Source organism: Bombina bombina, chromosome 3, assembly GCF_027579735.1.
Source record: "Bombina bombina isolate aBomBom1 chromosome 3, aBomBom1.pri, whole genome shotgun sequence".
Lineage (NCBI taxonomy): Eukaryota > Metazoa > Chordata > Amphibia > Anura > Bombinatoridae > Bombina > Bombina bombina.
In genome coordinates, this window is record NC_069501.1 from 54,192,109 (window position 1) to 54,216,761 (window position 24,653).

The 24,653-nt window shown below is 33.0% G+C and overlaps 1 protein-coding gene across 2 annotated transcripts in view; it reads right to left on the minus strand.

Annotated features, from left to right (window-relative positions):
* Positions 1-310: 310 nt before the first annotated feature.
* LSAMP (limbic system associated membrane protein) overlaps positions 311-24,653 on the minus strand; it is a 1,151,692-nt gene continuing 1,127,349 nt past the window's right edge. For both annotated transcript variants that reach the window (XM_053705841.1, XM_053705842.1), the window contains one exon: positions 311-2,539. In XM_053705841.1, the coding sequence (XP_053561816.1) occupies positions 2,442-2,539 (98 nt within the window). In that variant the 3' untranslated portion in view covers positions 311-2,441. The remainder of the gene's footprint in view (positions 2,540-24,653) is intronic.

The following is a 24,653-nucleotide window of genomic DNA, read 5'->3' on the forward strand; positions in this document are numbered from 1 at the left end:
AAATGTAATGTTAATTTAATAAACGGAAAATATATATTTTTTCTTTTAAGCTAAATATTTAAATGTGTTTGTGTATATGTATATTAGTGTGCATTTGTGTTTCTATAAAGGGTGAAAAATAATGGCAGTTTGTAAAAAAAAAGGGACCAAGTTTGTTATATTTATACCACTGGTTACAATGATAAGGAATATCTAGATAAAGAACAGAATTTGAACTCCGCATACAGGATTTGTTAAGGAAAAACCTTCACATCACCATTTAAATACACATCAAAATGTCACACTAGTATTAAAAAAAAAAACACTCCTCTGTCTTTAAAGATAACACCCTTTATACAGAGTCATTCTATGATGTTTACAGTATTGTTTTAGGGATTGTAATGATGATAAAAGCTGTAGCATGAGTATACTAGGAATTTCAAAACTTCCCCTTTAATCTCTTGGTTGCCAGAGAGCACGGCAATGCTTTGCTACTCAGGGATTTATAACCCTCTCTGAAAGTCAAGAGTTTAAAGGGACAGCCAATAGACTATGATTATAATAGTGATATGGAAACATAATGGCCAGTAATGCTTGAATGACAAGAACATGCATGTTGTATTAATATCTCTGTGTACAAAAAAAGGACAAAACACATAGAAGTCAGTGGTAATGGTGTTTATAAAGGCAGTGTACTTCCACTAGGTAGGTCTTCTATTGACTATTTTTATGAGAAACCCTTCATTAAGCTGTTATGAGCTGGGAAGTATATTCTGTTACTGGAACATATTGTATGACATAGCCATGTGGATCTTAATAATTCAGCCTCTTTAAAAAAAAACTGTTTCCTGTGTGCACCCTCTCTGTTTTATCACAATGCACCAGTTTCTGTTTCTTTAAATGTCTAGGGCGGTGCCGAACCTTGGCATTCTTGTCCAAAGAGATACACACAAAAATATTGTTGGCATGCATTGCTGCTTTATCGCCTATTTAGGCACACAATTCCAAAATGTTTAGGCAACCCTTGACGTAGAGTTTAACTTTTATTAAGATCTACCAATAAAAGCTTTGGTAAAACACTGTAGACTTGTCAGTTCTTGTTATCTTTCATAGTATTATGTTTCCATTATTTTTATTTTGAAATACATTGTGGAGAAACATTTAATCAATCTCGTCACTATTTTTAATATTATTATCAACCTTAATTTTACCAAGCTTTGATCTTTTTAGAAATCATTCATTCAGCTATAGTCATCCATTCATTGTTGATCTGTGAATATTTTTTATTTTTATATATATGTATATGTATACTTATATTTATGTGTATTCTTTTTAAAAAGCATTCTGATGAACTATGTATAAAAAGGAGTCACTACATAATCAGTTCCCTATGGCTATTGTCTGATGTTTTTACGTCCCTATTGGATTCTCACCCTATCATGCAAAATCATTTGACATTACTGCAACAGACTCTCTAGTAACAAAACCCTGTTTGTTTCGATATGTGTTAGTCCCTAAAGCAAGCTTTGCACACACTCACACACACACAAAAGCAGGCAAAGATAGCAATCCCTGTATGGTTTGAGCCCAGAAGAATTTTAATCCCTTTGCCCCTTTACATTTACTTCTTGGTGTGCTGGTGTAAATGTATCATACCTAGAAAATCCCCAGTCCCTAAAATCAAGAGACCAAAAGGGAATAATTTAAAATTGTAGGGTTAACCCCAAAAGTGACATTACAAAATGTCAGGATTTGACATTACAGATAATACAAGTTAGTGCTTACAAAGGGGCAAAGGGTTTAAACTAAGAGAGTTTCTAGCAAAAGTAGATATGCCACTTAGAGGATTTCCAACTTGTGGTTGTTAGTCAACAAAATATTAGCTGTAGAATATCAACACATGGTTCAAAGGTACCTCTGTCCTGACCAAAATTAACTAGAAGATTCTGTAAATGTTGACCCATGAATTACTATCAGTAAGAGATCCTCTCGTAGTGCCACCTACTTAGTCAAAATGTGATTGGGTAGGTGTTTGCTGTAGAAGGTTCTGCCAGGACTTCTCCTACGCCAAAGAGTCAGAGGGACACCAGAAAATCAGGGTTAGTTTTAACTTTAAAGAGTCCATTGGAAACGAGCGAGAGAGAGGCTGGGAACATCAAAGCTAGACAATTACATGAAAATAAATTGGAACCAATAAAAGAAAAAAAAAGACAGAAAAGAAACAGATTTTTACAACATTTCATTGTTCTCAGCATTACGTGTTTCTTTAAACAGAATTCAGTCCCTTCATCTTGCATGTTGTTTTGATGTATACATTTTCTAGTCTTCTCTTAATTGTAAGTTGTTTTCTTCGCTTCTCAACACACTTGGTGAAGGAAACAGTCCTGTCTCTCTCTCTCTCTTTCTATCCCATTTTTCATTTTTTTTGTGTTTTCTTTTTTTTCTTTTAATATATTTTTATATTAACATTTCCAGATTAGGCAGAAGAGGGTTGCTGCCATTAGCCAAACAGAAGAAGCCAAGCTGGTAGATCCATTGTCCATTATAACTGTTCCAGGTCCTGTAGAGAGAAAAAATCAGAAAATTAATTATGCAAATGGTATCATTTGTATACAATGGTATCTAAATATCCAGCATCCCTTTTACATGAACATCTGGTAAAGGACCATAATACCTGCATATGTAAATGAACATTGAAATGAAAATGAATCCCTCTTTAAGGAACAGATTACTAGTGGAGCAGTATTTAACGTCTCCGCTCGTGCGCTAACTCCGATAGAAGTAAGCTTTTAGTGCGCATCAGTTAGCGTCCACATTATAAGTTGAAAGGAAAAAGTTATCGCTTGAGGGTTAACCTGATGTGTTAAAAAAGCCAAACTTAGAATATATATATGTGTACATATGTATTTATATGTGTATATATGTATGTAAATACATACACATATAGATACATTTGTACACATATATATAGACATATATATATACATACACATGTTTTACACATTTATTTAAAACATTTTATTAGATAGTGATATTATAAGTATAACTGTATTTTTTAATGTATTTTCAATGTATTTTTGTTTCGCAAAACAGTTAACCAGAGCATAAGGATGTGTTATCCCAACATGCGTTAACTTCAATTGCACTCAATAGATTGTGTTTACTTTTGACTTGTAATACGAGCACTACATTTGACATGTACAAACACCTGCTTTAAACCCAATCACCGAGATTACGAGTTTTGCGGTAACAGGGGTGCGTTGCTAACAAGCCTTTTTTTTCACCGCTCCCTTAAGACAACGCTGGTATTACAGGTTTTTTTAAACCCGGCGTTAGCCGCAAAAAGGTGAGCGTAGAGCAAAATTTAGCTCCACATCTCACCTCAATACCAGCGTTGCTTATGGTAGTGGTAAGCTGGCTAAACGTGCTCGTGCACGATTTCCCCATAGGAAAAAATGGGGCTGAGCCGGCTGAAAAAACCCTAACACCTGCAAAAAAGCAGCGTTCAGCTCCTAACACAGCCCCATTGATTCCTATGGGGAAATTAATTTTATGTCTACACCTAAAACCCTAACATGAACCCCGAGTCTAAACACCCCTAATCTTACACTTATTAACCCCTAATCTGCCGTCCCCGACATCATCGCCACCTGCATTATATTATTAACCCCTAATCTGCCGCTCCGGACACCGCCGCAACCTACATTATCCCTATGAACCCCTAATCTGCTGCCCCCAACATCGCCGAACCCAAAATTATATTTATTAACCCCTAATCTGCCCCCCCAATGTCGTCGCAACCTACCTACACTTATTGACCCCTAATCTGCCGCCGCCAACGTCGGCGCCACTATAATAAAGTTATTAACCCCTAAATCTAAGTCTAACCCTAACCCTAACACCCCCCTAACTTAAATATAATTTAAATACATCTAAATAAAATTACTATTATTAACTAAATTATTCATATTTAAAACTAAATACTTACCTATAAAATAAACCTTAAGATAGCTACAATATAACTAATAGTTACATTGTAGCTATTTTAGGATTTATATTTATATTACAGGCAACTTTGTATTTATTTTAACTAGGTAGAATAGTTATTAAATAAGTACAAATTTACCTGTAAAATAAATCCTAACCTAAATTACAATTACACCTAACACTACACTATAATTAAATAAATTACATAAACTAACTACAATTAACTACAATTAAATTAAATAAACTAAAGTACGAAAAACAACAAACACTAAATTACAGAAAATAAAATATAATTACTAATTACACCTAATCTAATACCCTTAATAAAATAAAAAATCCCCCCAACATAATAAAATTCCCTACCCTATACTAAATTACAAATAGCCCTTAAAAAGGCCTTTTGCGGGGCATTGCCCCAAAGTAATCAGCTCTTTTACCTGTAAAAAAAAATACAATACCCCCCCAACATTAAAACCCACCACCCACACACCCAACCCTACTTTAAAACCCACCCTATCCCCCCTTAAAAAAAAACTAACACTACCCCCTTGAAGATCACCCTGCCTTGAGACATCTTCACCCAGCCGGGCACAAGTGGACCTCCAGAGGGGCAGAAGTCTTCATCCAATCCGGGCAGAAGAGGACCTCCAGACGGGCAGAAGGCTTCATCCAGGCGGCATCTTCTATCTTCATCCATCCGGAGTGGAGTGGGTCCATCTTCAATCCAGTCGACACGGAGCATCCTCTTCAAACGAAGTCCAAGCGAAGAATGAAGGTTCCTTTAAATGACGTCATCCAAGATGGCGTCCCTTGAATTCCGATTGGCTGATAGGATTCTATCAGCTAATCGGAATTAAGGTAGGAAAAATCCTATTGGCTGATCCAATCACCCAATAGGATTGAAGTTCAATCCTATTGGTTGATCCAATCAGCCAATAGGATTGAGCTTGCATTCTATTGGCTGTTCCAATCAGCCAATAGAATGCGACCTCAATCCTATTGGCTGATTGGATCAGCCAATAGGATTTTTCCTACCTTAATTCCGATTGGCTGATAGAATCCTATAAGCCAATCGGAATTCAAGGGACACCATCTTGGATGACGTCATTTAAAGGAACCTTCATTCTTCGCCTGGACTTCGTTTGAAGAGGATGCTCCGCGTCGGCTGGATTGAAGATGCACCCGCTCCGCTCCGGATGGATGAAGATAGAAGATGCTGTCTGGATGAAGACTTCTGCCGCTTGGAGGACCTCTTCTGCCCGGATCGGATGAAGACTTCTGCCCCTCTGGAGGTCCACTTGTGCCCAGATGGGTGAAGATGTCTCAAGGTAGGGTGATCTTCAAGGGGGTAGTGTTAGGTTTTATTAAGGGGGGATTGGGTGGGTTTTAGAGTAGGGTTGGGTGTGTGGGTGGTGGGTTTTAATGTTGGGGGGCATTGTATTTTTTTTTACAGGTAAAAGAGCTGATTACTTTGGGGCAATGCCCCGCAAAAGGCCCTTTTAAGGGCTATTTGTAATTTAGTATAGGGTAGGGAATTTTATTATTTTGGGGGGCTTTTTTATTTTGTTTGGGGGATTAGAGTAGGTGTAATTAGTTTAAAAAAGTTGTAATTATTTTTTTATTTTCTGTAATTTAGTGTTTGTTTTTGTACTTTAGTTTATTTTATTTAATTGTTTTTAATTGTAGGTAATTTAGTAAATTAATTTAATGATAGTGTAGTGTTAGGTGTAATTGTAACTAGGTTAGGATTTATTTTACAGGTAAATTTGTACTTATTTTAACTAGGTAGTTATTAAATAGTTAATAACTATTTAATAACTATTGTACATAGTTAAAATAAATACAAAGTTGCCTGTAAAATAAATATAAACCCTAAGCTAGCTACAATGTAACTATTAGTTATATTGTAGCTAGCTTAGGGTTTATTTTATAGGTATTTAGTTTTAAATAGGATTAATTTATTTAATTGTAGTAATTTAATTTCATTTTATTTAAATTATATTTAAGTTGGGGGGATTAGACTTAGGGTTAGACTTAGGTTTAGGGGTTAATAAATTTAATATAGTAGCGGCGACGTTGTGGGCGGCAGATTAGGGGTTCATAAATGTAGATAGGTGTCGGCAATGTTAGGGACAGCAGATTAGGGGTTAATAAAATGTAACTAGTGTTTGCAAGGCGGGAGTGCGGCGGCTTAGGGGTTAATATATTTATTACAGTGGCGACGATGTCCGGTTGGCAGATTAGGGGTTAAATTTTTTATTAAAGTGTTTGCGATGTGGGGGGGGGGGCCTCGGTTTAGGTGTTAAAAGGTAGTTTATGGGTGTTAGTGTACTTTTTATCACTTTAGTTAAGAGTTTTATGTTACGGCATTAGCCCATAAAACCCTTAACTACTGACTTTTAAATGCGGTAGGAGTCTTGACAGGAGAGGGTCTACCGCTCACTTCTTCCAAGACTCGTAATACCGGCGTTAGGCAAATCCCATTAAAAAGATAGAATACGCAATTGACGTAAGGGGATTTGCGGTAAGCTTGAGTCGCGGAAGAAAAGTGAGTGGTACACCTGTACCTGCCAGACTCGTAATACCAGCGGGCATTAAAAAGCAGCATTGGGACCTCTCAGCGCTGCTTTTTAAGGCTAAAGCAAGACTCGTAATCTAGCCGAATGTAACTTGCACGTAACTGTTTTTTTTTTCTCTTTCAATTAATTTTATCATTGTTTTCCAACATAACATATAATTCCAATGTCAAAGCAATCAATACCATACAATTAATAAACAAAAAATGTACCATATACATTAATTTCCATGCATGTTATTTCCATAAACCATAGAATATTAAGGAAAAAAAACATACTGACTCTTGATCCTAAGATACGAACAAGGCTGAAGTTGGTACTAAAAGAATATTCTTAATACAAAGTGATGCAATATTCTTGCCCTACCCAAAAACGGATATGTCTACTATGCAACATACTGCTCCTAGCTAGTAAGAGAGAGCGGAGACACAGAAAAAGGAAAGGGAAAAAAAAAAAAGGAAGAGCCCCCACTCCCGCTCCTCCCACCCTTATTATTTCCCCAGGATGTCATTCCATCCAGAACTGTGGGAATTCGCCTGATAATACCGCCATACAGAGAAAATTTGATTCCTTAAACATTGCTACTGTTTGTTTCTGTATGCCTTCTGGAAGGGAACAGATTACGTTAAACCATTTAACAAAAAAATTCTTAACAGCTATATCTTGTACACTATCTATTTTATATTGTTCCATATTAATCTGCAGTAGCATTCTCCTACTGAATTCTTTTATACTTAAATTTTGTTTTGATTTCCAGGAGCTTAGTATCATATTTCTACCCATTAGTATAGCCGTGTTTATTAAATTAATATTCTCCTTCCTATATGTTCTTTCGTATAAAAAAATTATATCTAATGAATCTAGCATCAGGGGTCTTTCTAGAAATTCATTTAGCCAATAAGTGACCTTAGCCCAGAAATTCCCAATCTTAGGGCAAGTCCAGAAGCAATGTTTTATATCTGCCAAAGGATGTGAACATCTATAACAGCATACCAAATTATGTGACCATTTAGATATCCTAGCTGGGGACAGATACGTATTATTACTCAACCGCATATGTGATTCTCTCGAAGTTTGTACCTTAGTGCAGTTATGAACTAGCTTCAAACTCTCCAAAACTCTATCCACCGAAATAGTATTGAAATCTGCTCTCCATTTAGCATATATCAATTCAACATTTTTTTGACCCGTCTCCTGTAATAAGATTTTATACCAGATAGCAATTGATAAGCAACCTGCTTTGTAGAGGGCTATCCCTAACTCAATTCCTCCCAAGGACCAATCCCGACCATACTTCTGTATTAATTGAAAATAGTATTGTCTAATCTGAAGATAAGCATAACATTTTTTATTTAACACTCCGTATTCTTGTTTTAAGTCATCAAATGATTTAATTGTATTTCTCTTTCGGTCCTCTAGTTGGTATACAAATTTTAGGCCTTTCTGACTCCATTTTTTAAAAATATTCATCACTAAGCTTGGGAAAAATTCTGGGTTTCCCCATATTGGTAGATATGTCAACATATGCGTATCTATTTCCAATGCTTGACTAAACTTTTTCCAAGCTTTGATTACATTATGAAAGGTTTTTCTATCTTTAATAGACTTGGGAATATCTTTTTCTGTTAAATGCAGCAACCCCGCCGGGTATATTGGTTTAATCAGAGCTCTTTCAATTTGTGGATATGTAATATTATTTTTTTCTAGCAGCCAGTCACCTGCTATTTTAATCATAGATGCCCAGTTATAAAATTTGATATTAGGCAATTCTAAACCTCCATATTCCTTACTCTGCATCAGTTTTGCAATTGACATTCTCGTTTTTTTTGTCTTTCCAGAAAAATTGGGTAAATTTTTTATAAAAGATCTTTATATCTTTTTCTTTTATCAAGAGGCGAAGGTTTTGTATAAGAAATAATATCTTTGGGAAAATAATCATCTTAATCAGATATACTTTAGCTGAGAGAGTGAGTGGAAAATATTTCCACCTTTCCAATTTATCTATAACTGCTTTCCAAAGTTTAATATAGTTGATTTTATACCACTCTGACGGGTTTCTACTAACATATATACCTAAGTACTTAATATTATCTTTTTCCTCTAGAAATTGGTGCAAGTCCAAACTCCGGTTATTTTTATTTAGCCAGAGAATCTCTGACTTAGATATATTTATTTTATACCCTGAAAAAGAGCTGAATACACTTATAATTTCCAATAAACTAGGAATATATTTTTTTAAATTATTAACAAACAAAAATAAATCATCCTCATAAAGTGATAAGACAATTCTAGATTTTCCCACCATTATACCTTCTAGTTCCTTCCTCAAGCATATTTCTAGTGGCTCTATGGATAGATTAAACAATAGTGGGGAGAGCGGGCAGCCTTGTCTGGTACCCTTGGCTATAGTTAATTTATCTGAGATTGAACCATTAATTAAAAGGGTAGATGAGGCTTTTTTATATATTAAATCAACAAACCTAGTAAAGTGGCCATTGATTCCAAACTTATCCAATGATGTTAAAAGATGGTCCCATATGATTGAATCAAAGGCCTTTTCTGCATCAATTGTTATAAGGGCCGTATCCATACAGGCTTTGCTTTTATTATTTTGTTTCTGAGCTTTAAGCCAAATATTTTTGATCAGTACAAGTAATCTCCTCATATTCCTAACCACATTTCTCCCTTGCATGAACCCCGTGTGGTCGTGATGTATTAATGGGTCTATCATCTTTTTAAGGCTATTTGCCAATATAGTCATTAATAACGTAGAGTCGTTATTTAAGAGAGATATTGGTCTATATGAATTTTTTGATCTGCGTATATATCCTGGAAGTAATTATAAAAGATCTCTATAATATCTGTACTATTTGTGCATCTTTGCCCCTTATTTATGATGGCACTTATAAATGTTTTTTTTTTTCTTATGTGCATTTTCTCGGAGTGCCATCCATCTCATAGTTGTCCCATTAAGACTGCGAAAGGTTGCCTTATTCCTCAAGTCTAACTGCTGTAATTTGTGATTAAGGAAGTTATTTCTTTCTAAAAAAAAAGTCCTGATCATTTTTCCATAATTGATTAGTTGGATTATCAATGTATTTTTTTACAACTATTCCTTAGTGTATTTGAAAATTGCACCTCTTTTGCTTTATATTTTTTATTCTGAATAATGGTCCAAGCTTTTATTTCCCCTCTAAAAAATGCCTTTCCTGTTTCCCAAAGTATTTCTGGTTTTTCTCTGTATGACCTATTAAAACTATAAAACTCATTCCATTTATTTTTCATCCAGCCTTGAAACTTAATATTGTTTAATAGGTATCTAGGGAAAAATAAACGGCTATTCGAAGAAGATCTATTATGTGACTTATTAAGTATCGTTAAGGAAATACTAGCGTGATCTGAGAAATATATATAATTTATTTTTGTCTTTATATCCATATGTAACAATTTTTCACTGACTAGAAACATGTCCAATCTAGAAAATGTCTTATTTGATTTGGACTCACAAGTATACATTCTTTGATCCGGATTATGTAGCCGCCAAATATCTTTTAACTTAAAGGGACAGTATACTGTAAAATAGTTTTTCCCTTAATGTGTTTACAATTGCTTTTTTTACCAACTGAAGAGTAAAAAATGTATGAAAATTAACTTTTTAAGGTTTATTTCTGTATATTAAAGCTCTGATTTTGTGTTTTGAAACCACAGCCTAATAAAATAGGTTGAGCTTGTAGGTATAATCAGATCTCATTACTGTATCACATTGTGCACATATACCTGCTTCTTTATCTTATATCTGTCCTTAAAACAATCACCAATACTTTGAGAGAACAATGGAGAATCAACATTTTATTACCTTCTCTCTGCTTATCACACTGGGAGTGTAATTTCTTCTGCTGGCTGTGTTTACAAAGCTTATCTATAGCTGGTACGCGCGGCCACAAACTTTCAGAATAGGTGGGGATACCACATGCTAAATTAACAATTTCAAATGCCAATATAAGGGTAAAGGAGCTACTTGTAAACAATTTAATACACTCCAGCAGGTAAAGTGGATCATTGGGAACAAATTAAAGGGGAGAAAATTTTTGAGTAAACTGTCCCTTTAAGGATTTTACATATCTTTTTTAGTATTTTAGCTTCCTTATTATATTGTCTACTAAATCTTTTATTCATTCTGTCTAATTTTGGATCCATGGTCATATTAAAATCACCTGCTAATAATATTAGACATGACTCATAATAGACTGTTAATTTCAACACAAGTTTTTTCATCTAGCTGATTAGGGCCATATATATTACATCATAGATTATATATCTTTTTCCTGCCATCTCTAAATGTATGATTATAAATCTTTCATCCTCATCAAGTTCTTGTGACAGTATTTTATAATCGCACTTTTATTAAAGAGGCATGCTACTCCTTTTTGCCTTCCCTTACACGGTGTAGCAATCACTTCCCCAACCCATTTCATTTTTAATTTATTTACTTCAGCATAGTTTAAATTGGTTTCCTGGATGATAGCGATATCAGGTTTTTGGAGGGAGCTAATAATCTGTTTCCTTTTAATAGGTGATGATATACCCCCCACATTCCATGAAATAATATTCAATCCTATTTTATTTATTTAGGACGTTTAGAAAAAGAAAGACTTAGCATCACACATGGCAATGGGGGAGCGGGGGGGGGGAAGGTGCGAGAGATAAGGATAGAGAGAGAGAGAGAGGAAGGGAGAAAAAAAACAAAAAACGCATCTCTTGCTTGGTGCCTTTAAAAACGAATAAACCAACTTTATATATAATTTTCCCATATTAAAACATAGAATAAGACATACCCTTCTAAACAAAGTATACTTAAATTTAAACATAGACTTCTATTGTTAATTCTATACCACATCCTTCTGTGCATCATGTATAAAATATCCAATCTATCAATCATAAAGATCATACCACACTATCAATAAACTGCTTAGCTGCCTGTCTAGTCTCAAATATCCTTACTTCTGTATTATGTACCACCCTTAATTTTGCAGGATAAATGACAGTTGCTTGAATACCCATATTTATTAAATTGTGTGCATATTGGTGTGAGTTCTCTCCCTTTTTTGGATGTACTGTATCTATTGAAAAATCTTGGAATATTGCCACTGGCTCATTATTGATCTTAAAGGGGAATGTTTTCTTGTATTGTCTTAGAATATTTACTTTGTCTTGAAAATTGAGTAATTTTATAATTACAGTCCTTCTTGCATGTTTTTTTGAGGTTTGTTCTCTCAACTGACCTATTCTATGAGCTTGTTCTATAATTATAGGGTAATTTATTCCCAATAACTCTGGGAGTTTTACTACTGTAAAATGTGTGAGATATTTATATTCTGAGGTTTCGGGCAGCCCTATAATCCTCAAATTGTTTCTGCGTGACCTATCTTCCATAACTTCCATTCTAGCTTGTAAAGTCTGGATAGATTTTTCATGGGATTTAATCAAATGATCTTGGGTAGAAGTTAAGTCCTCAAGGTCTGAGACCCTATTCTCTACCTCTGTTATTCTTGCAGCAAATTGTCTATTCGCTGTAAGAATAGATAATTATTTGCGTAGCTGATCAAATTGTGGCGTAATCATTTCTGTAATTTGTCTCACTAAACTCTGGGAGTCAAATAAAGTCAAAGGGGAACCAGCATCCATACTGGTATCATTTGCAATCTCTGTGTTACTTTTACTTGTTTTCTCTTTTTGTTTGGGGGGCATCCCTGGTGATTTAGTTTTAATATTGTGCATATACTTTTCCATAGAGTGCAATAAAGATAGCAAGTAATAAACAGCACAACTTTTATAACCTACCTTGTGCTATCTTGTTTTATCTATGTGATAAGGAATAGTGTTATTAGGAGCTAAATAGGTAGATAGAGTACTAAAGCAAGTCTCTTTCTATAGAAGCATGTAAAACTAGTGCTTACAGACTTAACCCTTATATGTGATTCACAATGAGAAAAAGAAAAAAGAACAAAATTTCCCACCACTAACTTAACAACATTTATGTGAACGTCCCTAATATTTGTGAATTGCCCCCTCCTATCAACCTTCTATACAGTTGAGAACACGTATTAATTCCTTTTTTGATTAAAACAATTCCTACAGATATCTCAATTCCACCTTACTTGGCCTGTGCACTTTATATCAATAGTTTTCACGTGCTCTATAATCAGGCAAAACTCAATATACTTTTACCCCTTGTTTTTATAGCCAGTGTAAATAACCATTCATTAGACACCTTTTACTTTTCTTATATAGGATTGGGATATATAACTCTGCCTAAGGGAGAGCACAGGCAAGGGTGTATCATTAGTGACAGTGAGTCAGTAGTAAACAGATATTATACGTCTATACAAACAATAGGACATATAGGGCCAATCAACCCCGATCCAACTTATCCCAGATTGCCTGAAAAGGCGGCGTCCAATAACAGGATAGGGTAACAATACTTTTATAGCAGTCTGTATAATAATACACAAGCTTCCACCATATAATAGGGACACTCTTTTCCACAAGCTGCAAAAAATGACCCAATTTTTCCTTATTCCTTCTAATGCCAAATACTCAGGCAGATTCAGGGCCTCAACCCCTTTATAGTCTCGTTTAGTGACCGTCTTAAGATTTAATGGCTTCCGTTCCCTGCATTAAAAGGGTAGTGGATCAGCGCCTCAAAAGAGTCTAATGCATTATATTAGAAAAAGACACAGTCTGCCGTAAAATGCAATTTTTCTCTTTTTTCTTTTCCTTTATAGTTTCATAACTGCCATACAAACAGATCCATAGATTTCAATCTTTGGCCTTTTAGGAACTTTAATGACAGACCCTACATTTAAAGGGTTACCATTCCCAGCAATAACGGGTAAAATGACAGAAACAGAGTTACTTATCTTTCCCCTTGATGTCCGGGTATCCTCTGCTGAATCGTCTGTTTTTCACTGTATACTGCAATATGTACTTGCACGTAACTGTTAGCGAGCTACTTGTAATCTGGCCCTTAAAGGGACACTACACCCAAATTTTTTCTTTCATGATTCAGATAGAACATGCAATTTTAAGCAATATTTTAATTTACTCCTATTATCATTTTTTCTTCGTTCTCTTACTATCTTTATTTGAAAAAGTTTTGGTTCAGACCTCTGGACAACACTTTATTGGTGGATAAATTTATCCACCAATCAGCAAGGACAACCCAGGTTATTCACCAAAAATGGTCCGGCATCTAAACTAACATACGTGCATTTCAAATAAAGATACCAAGAGAATGAAGAAAATTTGATAGTAGGAGTAAATTAGAAAGTTGCTTAAAATGTCATGCTCTATCTGAATCACAAAAGAAAAAATTTGGGTTCAGTGTCCCTTTAATGTTTAATTATGCATAGTAACAAAACAATAACATGTTTTCACATCATTTATTTTGCCTGATATTTCTGTTGTTTAAATCTGAAAGTTGAGGCTAAGGGGCCGATGCCCCTGTTTTTGCGCGAGCCTTCAGGCTCACTGGAAACAGTAGTTTCATATCTTGTCTGATGCCTCTGAGGCTGCGGTCTTTAATCCGCCCAATGCTATACGATCGGGCTGATTGACACCCCCTGCTAGCTGCCGCATATCTGCAGGGGACGGCATTGCACAAGCAGTTCACCAGAACTGCTTGTGCAATGATAAATGACGACAGCGTATGCTGTCGCCATTTATCGATGTTTCACCAGACATGATACGCTACATCGTATCATGTCTGCTTGCTTTTGGTAAATTGGCCCCTAAACCTTTTGAGTGACAAAAATGCTAAAGCAAATTATGCAGCAAGGCTTTGAATCCTTCTCAGATAGCCAAGGGGCTAACTGGCAATAAGAGAGAAGATACAGTTGTGGCTAATGGAAGGATTTAAATATTTTTACCTAATGTATAAACTTAAAGGGACAAGAAAACCAATTTTTATCTTTTGATGATTCAGATAGCACATGTTATTTTAAACAACTTTACAATATTATTCCATTATTTAATTTGCTTCATTTTCTTGGTATCTGTAGTTGAAAAGCATAGCTAGGTAGGTTAAGGAACAGCTATTGGATTACTGAGAGCTAGCTGCTGATTGTTGGCTTCATATAAATCTCTCTTTTCATTTGTTCACAAGATGTGTACAGTTTAGGGAAGCCTACCACCCAACTCAGTAACACATTAATTCAACTTACCTATCAATTGCCCTCATCTAATTGTGTATTAACATAATGCTCACCCATGCAGTCCTCACCTGTTTCTCACCCTCCTACCCTTCTAGACTGTAAGTTCCCACAGGAATAAGGCCCTCAATTAGTCCTGTATTTGTCAAATTTTGTCTTGACTATCAATTGCACCTATAAACGGCGCTACTGTTGGCGCTTTATAAATAAAGTCTAATAATAATAATTTATTTGTAGTTCCATTCAAATTGTGCAGATGCTCAGATAAATGTAAGATACCAGTAACAGACCCCAAATAATGCCTGGATTATTATTTGTGTCACAATGTGATTAATTCATAAGACATGTAAACTCTGCGTTGAGAACAAATGTAATTTAAAAGAGATCTGTTTGATATTTAAAGCTTATGGAATGCAAAACCATGATTTATTTAAATTTTTAGTTAAAAAAAAAAAAATCACAATTAACTAAAACTATATTCTTTCTGGGTCAACACTAAGGGTTAAATTATGAGTGGACCGCAAAATTGCGCTTTCGAGAGCAATTTTTGCGCTCCACTCATAATACCAGCGCACGCAATTGTGATCGCGTTTGCATTGCCAGGAATCTTTGCGCTCATGAGAGCACACTTCCATGGGTTTCAATGGGAGCCTTTTTCTCATGCCGTGAGACACACCAGAGAACCTAGCGCAGCAAAGGGGGTAAGTCACGCAGCAAAGTTGAAATATATATCTATATGAATATATACATATATATTCAAGTGTTTCTATGTGTATATACACATAATAACACATAAATATATATGTACAGTATATACACATATTAACACATAAATATATATGTATATACACATAATAACACATAAATATATCTGTATATACACATAATAACACATAACTATATATGTATATACACATAGTAACACAATATATATGTATATACACATACTAACATATAAATATATATGTATATACACATAGTAACACATAAATATATATGTATATACACATAGTAACACATAAATATATATGTATATACACATAATAACACATAAATATATATGTATATACACATAATAACACATAAATATATATCTATATACACATAATAACACATAAATATATATGTATATACACATAATAACACATAAATATATATGTATATATGCATAATAACACATAAATATATATGTATATACACACAATAACACATAAATATATATATATATATACACATAGTAACACATAAATATATATGTATATACACATAATAACACATAAATATATATGTATATACACATAATAACACATAAATATATATCTATATACACATAATAACACATAAATATATATGTATATAAACATATTAACACATAAATATATATGTATATACACATAGTAACACATAAATATATATGTATATAAGCATATTAACACATAAATATATATGTATATACACATAATAACACATAAATATATATGTATATACACATAATAACACATAAATATATATGTATATACACATAATAACACATAAATATATATGTACAGTATATACACATATTAACACATAAATATATATGTATATACACATAGTAACACATAAATATATATGTATATAAGCATATTAACACATAAATATATATGTATATACACATAATAACACATAAATATATATGAATATACACATAATAACACATAAATATATATGTATATACACATATTAACACATATATATATATGTATATACACATATTAACACATAAATATATATGTATATACACATAATAACACATAAATATATATGTATATACACATAATAACACATAAATATATATGTATATACACATAATAACACATAAATATATATGTATATACACATATTAACACATAAATATATATGTATATACACATAATAACACATAAATATATATGTATATACACATAATAACACATAAATATATATGTATATACACATGATAACACATAAATATATATGTATATACACATAATAACACATACATATATATGTATATACACATAATAACACATAAATATATAAGTATATACACATAACACATAAATATATATGTATATACACATAATAACACATAAATATATATGTATATACACATAATAACACATAAATATATATGTATATACACATAATAACACATATATATATATATGTATATACACATAATAACACATAAATATATATGTATATACACATATTAACACATAAATATATATGTATATACACATAATAACACATAAATATATATGTATATACACATAATAACACATAAATATATATGTATATACACATAATAACACATAAATATATATGTATATAAGCATATTAACACATAAATATATATGTATATACACATAATAACACATAAATATATATGAATATACACATAATAACACATAAATATATATGTATATACACATATTAACACATATATATATATATATGTATATACACATATTAACACATAAATATATATGTATATACACATATTAACACATAAATATATATGTATATAAACATAAATATATATGTATATACACATAATAACACATAAATATATATGTATATACACATATAAACACATAAATATATATGTATATACACATAAATATATATGTATATACACATAATAACACATAAATATATATGTATATACACATAATAACACATAAATATATATGTATATACACATATTAACACATAAATATATATGTATATACACATAGTAACACATAAATATATATGTATATACACATAATAACACATAAATATATATGTATATACACATAATAACACATAAATATATATGTATATACACATATTAACACATAAATATATATGTATATAAGCATAATAACACATAAATATATATGTATATACACATAATAACACATAAATATATATGTATATACACATATTAAAACATAAATATATATGTATATACACATAATAACACATAAATATATATGTATATACACATATTAACACATAAATATATATGTATATAAGCACAATAACACATAAATATATATGTATATAAGCACAATAACACATAAATATATATGTATATACACATAATAACACATAAATATATATGTATATACACATAGTAACACATAAATATATATGTATATACACATAATAACACATAAATATATATGTATATACACATACTAACACATAAATATATATGTATATACACATAATAACACATAAATATATGTATATACACATAATAACACATAAATATATATGTATATACACATAATAACACATAAATATATATGTATATACACATATTAAAACATAAATATATATGTATATACACATAATAACACATAAATATATATGTATATACACATATTAACACATAAATATATATGTATATAAGCACAATAACACATAAATATATATGTATATAAGCACAATAACACATAAATATATATGTATATACACATAATAACACATAAATATATATGTATATACACATATTAACACATAAATATATATGTATATAAGAATATACATATACATTTTCAGTTTAAGCATAGTCCCAATAGACTGCTATGCAAATGTACTTTCCAGTGCCACACCTGCTCACTTTAATGCCTTAAAACTGCTTTGTGCAGTATTATTATAAAAAAATAAAGATTGTGATAGTTTTTAATCATAACATAAAACCCTTTATTTTGGGGCAATTGGGGGACATTTTTTAAATTAACCAGAGGTCTGACCTTTGGGGCTCTAATTGCTTCCACAAGCTCACATACACTTGTAATGGCTGGTTATTTATTGTTCGCCCGTAAACTGGCTAATTTGCCCGTTTACAGGTGTGCAATAAATTAGTGCTCCACTTGTAATCTAGTCCTATATCTATATTTCCTTTAGTGAATATAATCCAACTAAAAATTAGTATCTATCAAGGTATAGTGAAATATACAGCACAGTAATCTCTTGCAAGGCTCTTTGGCAACTAAAGGGTTTCATGATTTCAAATATTCCTTTGCATAGAAATGGGAGATGTTTGCATGCTTTACATTTTAATACAGAGATTTATACATTTTCCTTTATAGACTAAAACACAGGGACATTAAATACATGTTGGTTCACAACTTAAATATTTAAGGTTCAATTATTCAGTGGATGATGAGGCTAGTTTATATAACTCAATGCACCCACAAGTATAAAAACAAAAAAATGTTTTATTCAGGACACAACTACGTTGTAAAAACACATTTTTAAATATACTTATTAGGCGTAACAAAGGGTCTTTAGCAATTCTAGTAAAAAAAAGCACCTTCTAATGAGTCTGTATGGAAGATCAGTTACTGACACCTAGTGGATAAAATTAAATATTAACTGTAAATTAAGGATTTTTAGATTTTGGTTCGCACAATATACAGTAAAAAACATAACACATAATTTTAAGTTTTATATAAAATCTATTAAAATGTATTGTTAGTTGAGAGATTATTATGCAACATTTTATTTTATACAATAAATATAGACTATTCTATAGAAAATATTTTCACATTAAAGCATCATAAAACTATCTATCATCTATCTATCTATCTATCTATCTATCATCTATCTATCTATCTATCTATCTATCTATTTTCTTCATTTCCTTTAATCCCTTAAAGACCACTATGTATCCTGTACTTTTCTGGTCCTTAAGGGTTTTTTGGTGATTAATAGCACAGGTCTCGCTGCCAGCAGCAAGACCAAGCTATAACAACCTCCCTCCCTCCTTCAGGCCTCCTGTTATAGCCAAGCTACCAAAAACACAAGCCCTATGGTCTTTAAGGGGTTAATGCAAATTTAAATTTTATGGCTTTTCCAGTTCTGAGAATTTAAATTGCATGCTGAAGATTTCTCAATCCTAACCCTGCAGCATATCTGTCCCTGACTGGCTCCAGCAGAAATGATAAGATAAGGAATGGTAAATGAATACATGTTTTCTAACAAAATGACAGTCTATTCCAGTAGTCCTGGTACTTTTATTGTGGCTATATAAAACAAAATTGATTTAAAATTGTGGCCTAGTTTCCATTGAGGTGGTAAAATTTGGAAACTGGTTGTAACATAAAATTTCTCTATAGACTTTAACAGAGATAAATGTTTTTACCACCAGTTTCAAAACTTTACCACGTCAATGGAAACTAGCCCTGTGTTAGGTACATAGATATTTCATATAGGTCAAAAAAATGCTTTGAAACCTCTAATCTGTATTAAGTATGAGGTGAAAGCTAATGACCATTAAATGCATACTGAAAAAATAAATAATAATAATGAAAACAGAGTATTATAAAAGAATAGATAAAAAGTCCTGAGCTCTTCCTGGTGGTCTAGTATGCCGGGTGTATGGTGTCCTTGTTTGCCGGTGCTCACTCATGAAATGGAAGTGGAATTTTGGAAACCAGAAGTGACGTCACTTTCTCTGGATATGAACAACAAAAATAATTTTAACCTCTTTTCCTTGTTCAGTTTGTGTCCTGAACCCACACTTTTGAGATATATAGGTGTTTATATATATGTATGTATATGTGTATTAAAATGTGTATAAATGCCGATAGACTTGTTCGACACAAACCTTAAATTTGTAAAAAGAGCAATATCTGTGAAGCGAGATAAAATGAAGCACAATAAAACATGGTATGCCTGTATGCACAAATTGGCAAAAAAATCTTCTATAAATGTTGCGCTCTTAGTGTCTCTCTCCCCATGACCGATTTTTTAAAATTCTCCACTCCACTCTAGATTATCTAACAAGCCTCCTCAGTACTGTGAGGCCCTTAGATTCTGGATGTAAAGGAAAGACATCTACAATACAAATAACAGCTCAAACAAAGTCCAGAACAATTTTGTGAGATTCCTCTCCATGCTGGCAAGTTTTTGATCAGGTCCTAAGGAACCAATGATAAGAAATTTAAAAACGGCATAGACAGAAATCACACAAAATATTTGTGGCCTTTTTGTGAGCATTACATTATGATGTATGTTTCTCTCTGTCACACCCAGAGCCAACATAACTTTATAAGCAGCTCTGAGGCTGAAATATGGCTCTTGAAAATTATTTGAGGGAGCTTGCAGTACTGCTGAGACTTATTAGATAATCTCACCAGAGAGTAGAGCTTTAGATAATCTGGTCCTAAGAGGCATTTCCTGTATTTCTGGATGTAAAGAAGCAATAAGCACAGTACAATATTGCACTGCATAGCATGAGAGTTTGTTTGATTTGCATTTCATTTAGACTTCAGATTTTGTCCTTAAGTTTTATTACATTTAAGCTTTGTACTCTACTTTGTGTTTTAATGCATTTAAATTTCTAAACTGCAGTTTCAAAGAGTTAGAGGGACAGGGGAGTTTCCTTGGGTCTGAAGTTCTCTCACTAGTCACATTATATTCTATATTATATTTTCACCTGCAGTTCTCACTGATTTATCTTAACAATTGCATTCATGTGACTTTTGCTCAAAAATCACAATACACTTATCTATTTGACAGAAAAGTAATGAATGATAAATTAGAAGCCAATACAAGTCAACCTACTGTAGTGAAAATATTTCAGTTTAATTTGCATTTGCTTCAAACTGAGAATTTATATAAGTTCCAGGTGTTCCCCTGTTTACTTAACTCTCCCCCCAGATATGCTGCACATTAGAAATCCTCATTACATTCTGTAGGAGTCAGCTGTTATCTTTGTGGAACTTGCAGCTTCTGTCCATTTTTTTTTAAATTCAGTGAGTTCTGCCCTGTGAAGTCTGACCTATTTTTTTACTCCAAGCAGAAGAGTTTCTGATAATTGGTCCCTATTTCTCTCTTATTGAAAGCTTAATTGTTGTTCTATAGCATGGATTAGCAATAATAATAATATTAAGCACTATGATTGCATCCAATGAAACCAAACAGTATCACAGAGGAAGAGTACCAGCATGTTTGTTTTTTGACAGTTCTTTGTCACGAATTCCATCAGGACACCACCAATGTCATGGACGAACCACACATTTTTAAGGAGTTGGGAGCAGTCTTCCCTCTAAAGACAGTTTTGTGAGCGGCCCAGCTGTGAAACAGTTAATAAGGGAACCACACCTTTCAGTCTGCATTGTGTAGTCCTTGCTAATTGCTCTAATTAACTGTTTCACTGCTGGGCCTCTCACAAAACTGGCCATCAAGGGAACACTGGTTGGGAGCTCTACAGATCTCAAGATGACTAATTAATAGAGAAATAGTTAAGAATTACATACATGAGTCATCTCATTATTTCCAAAATGTGATTTGCCTGAAAGATAAGTTTGTTCTGATGTATTTTTATATTGTATTATAATCCTTTTCTATTGGCAGACACTGATACAAACCTGGATATCAGTTGCATTTCCCAAATCAATGCCTGGATACGATAATTGCACTTTGTGGCATGTTATGACTTCCTTACTAAATGCACATCTCTTATACAAGGCATTGGTTATCGTCACTGAAAACACGCATTTAAATGAGATCCATTTGGTATTGTTAAAGGGACATGAAATCTAAAAAATTCTCTAAAGATTCAGATAGAACATGCAATGTTAAACAACTTTCTAATTTACTTTTCTAATCAAATTTGGCTTCGCTTTGTATCTTTTGCTGAAAAACAGGGACATAATCAGTAGCACAGGAATGTGCACGTGTCTTTAGCACTATATGGCAACAGTGTATCCATTTGCTAGAGCCCTAGATGCCAGCACTATTTCCTGCCATATAGTGCTTCGGATACCTACAAGAATACCAAGGGAATGAAGCAAATTTGATAATAGAAGTAAATTGGAATCTTTTTTTAAATTGTGTGCTCTGTCTGAATCACATTTTTTTTTTTAAGTTTCAATCCCTTTAAATTAATAGAATGCAACTGAATACTTCAATTTACCAATACTTTGATAAACTAAAAGTGTCAGTATTTACTAAAAAACAACATACAATGCACAGCAATACCTCATTTTCTTATGACTAAGCCCTTTAGTAAATAGAATCAACCTAAAATAAATATATATAGTGCATTGGAAAGCGTTTTTTTTATAAGTAATCATTGGATTTTTGCTAAATACATGGAGAGAAATGTTTGCATGTTATAACACAATAACATAAGATATATTTGTTTTGAATACATTACTATATTTTTAACTCTTTAAACAACATCTGCTAGATCAGCGAAGGAGTAAAAAGCTGTCGTTTACATCCTGCCATAATTTGACCTATAACCCCCTGTCCCTAATTCCTTCCTCCACCTGTCTACAATGTCTCCGATAGTGGCCTCTCGCAGCAGTGCCATTAGTATGCAGAAAGCTGATAAGTGTCTGTTAGCAGCTGGAGAGGGGCTCTCTGGGGTCTCATTTATTACTCAAATCCAATCAATACTACATGCAGCCAATCACAGGCTAGGGCAGGAGGTGTAATTACTTAACTGCTAAGGGATGGTGGGTGACATTAACCCTTGCCATTATAACTGGGACAAGAAATAGAAGTTAAATAACAGTATGTTACAACCGCAGTAAAGTGTGTGATCAGTATACAAGAATAGAATAGATAAATATAAGCAATAATAATTGATTACAGGGATACTAATCCCAATTTTTTTCTTTCATGATTCAAATAGAGCCTAAAATTTTAAGCAACGTTCTAATTTACTCCTATTGTCAATTTTTCTTCATTCTCTTGGTATCTTTATTTGAAAAGCAGAACTCTAAGCTTTTGAGACAGCCCATTTTTAGTTAAGCACCCTGGGTAGCGATTCCTGATTGGTGGCTACATTTAGCCACCAATCTACAAGCGCTACCAAGGTGCTAAACCAAAAATGGTCTGGCTCCTAAGCTTAGAGTCCTGCTTTTCAAATAAAGATACCAAGAGAATGAAGAAAAATTGACAATAGGAGTAAATTAGAAAGTTGCTTAAAATTGTAGGCTCTATTTGAATCATGAAAGAAAAAAATTGGGATTAGTATCCCTGTAATCAATTATTATTGCTTATATTTATCTAAAAAAAAATTGATAATAGGAGTAAATTAGAAAACAGAATTTATGCTTACCTGATAAATTTCTTTCTCTTGAGATGTATCGAGTCCACGGATTCATCCATACTTGTGGGATATTCTCCTTCCCTACAGGAAGTGGCAAAGAGAGCACCCACAGCAGAGCTGTCTATATAGCTCCTCCCTTAGCTCCGCCCCCCAGTCATTCGACCAAAGGCTAGGAAGAAAAAGGAGAAACTATAGGGTGCAGTGGTGACTGAAGTTTTTTAATTAAAAATATACTACCTGTCTTAAACAGACAGGGCGGGCCATGGACTCGATACATCACAAGAGAAAGAAATTTATCAGGTAAGCATAAATTCTGTTTTCTCTTGTAAGATGTATCGAGTCCACGGATTCATCCATACTTGTGGGATACCAATACCAAAGCTTTAGGACACGAATGAAGGGAGGGACAAGACAGGTACCCTAAACGGGAGGCACCACTGCTTGTAGAACCTTTCTCCCAAAAATAGCCTCCGAAGAAGAAAAAGTATCGAATTTGTAAAATTTGGAAAAAGTATGAAGCCAAGACCAAGTCGCCGCCTTACAAATCTGTTCAACAGAAGCCTCATTTTTAAAAGCCCATGTGGAAGCCACTGCTCTAGTAGAATGAGCAGTAATTCTTTCAGGAGGCTGCTGGCCAGCAGTCTCATAAGCCAAACGGATGATGCTTTTCAGCCAAAAGGAAAGAGAGGTAGCCATAGCCTTTTGACCTCTCTGTTTACCAGAATAAACAACAATCAATGAAGATGTTTGACAGAAATCTTTAGTTGCTTGTAAGTAGAACTTTAAAGCACGAACCACATCAAGATTGTGCAA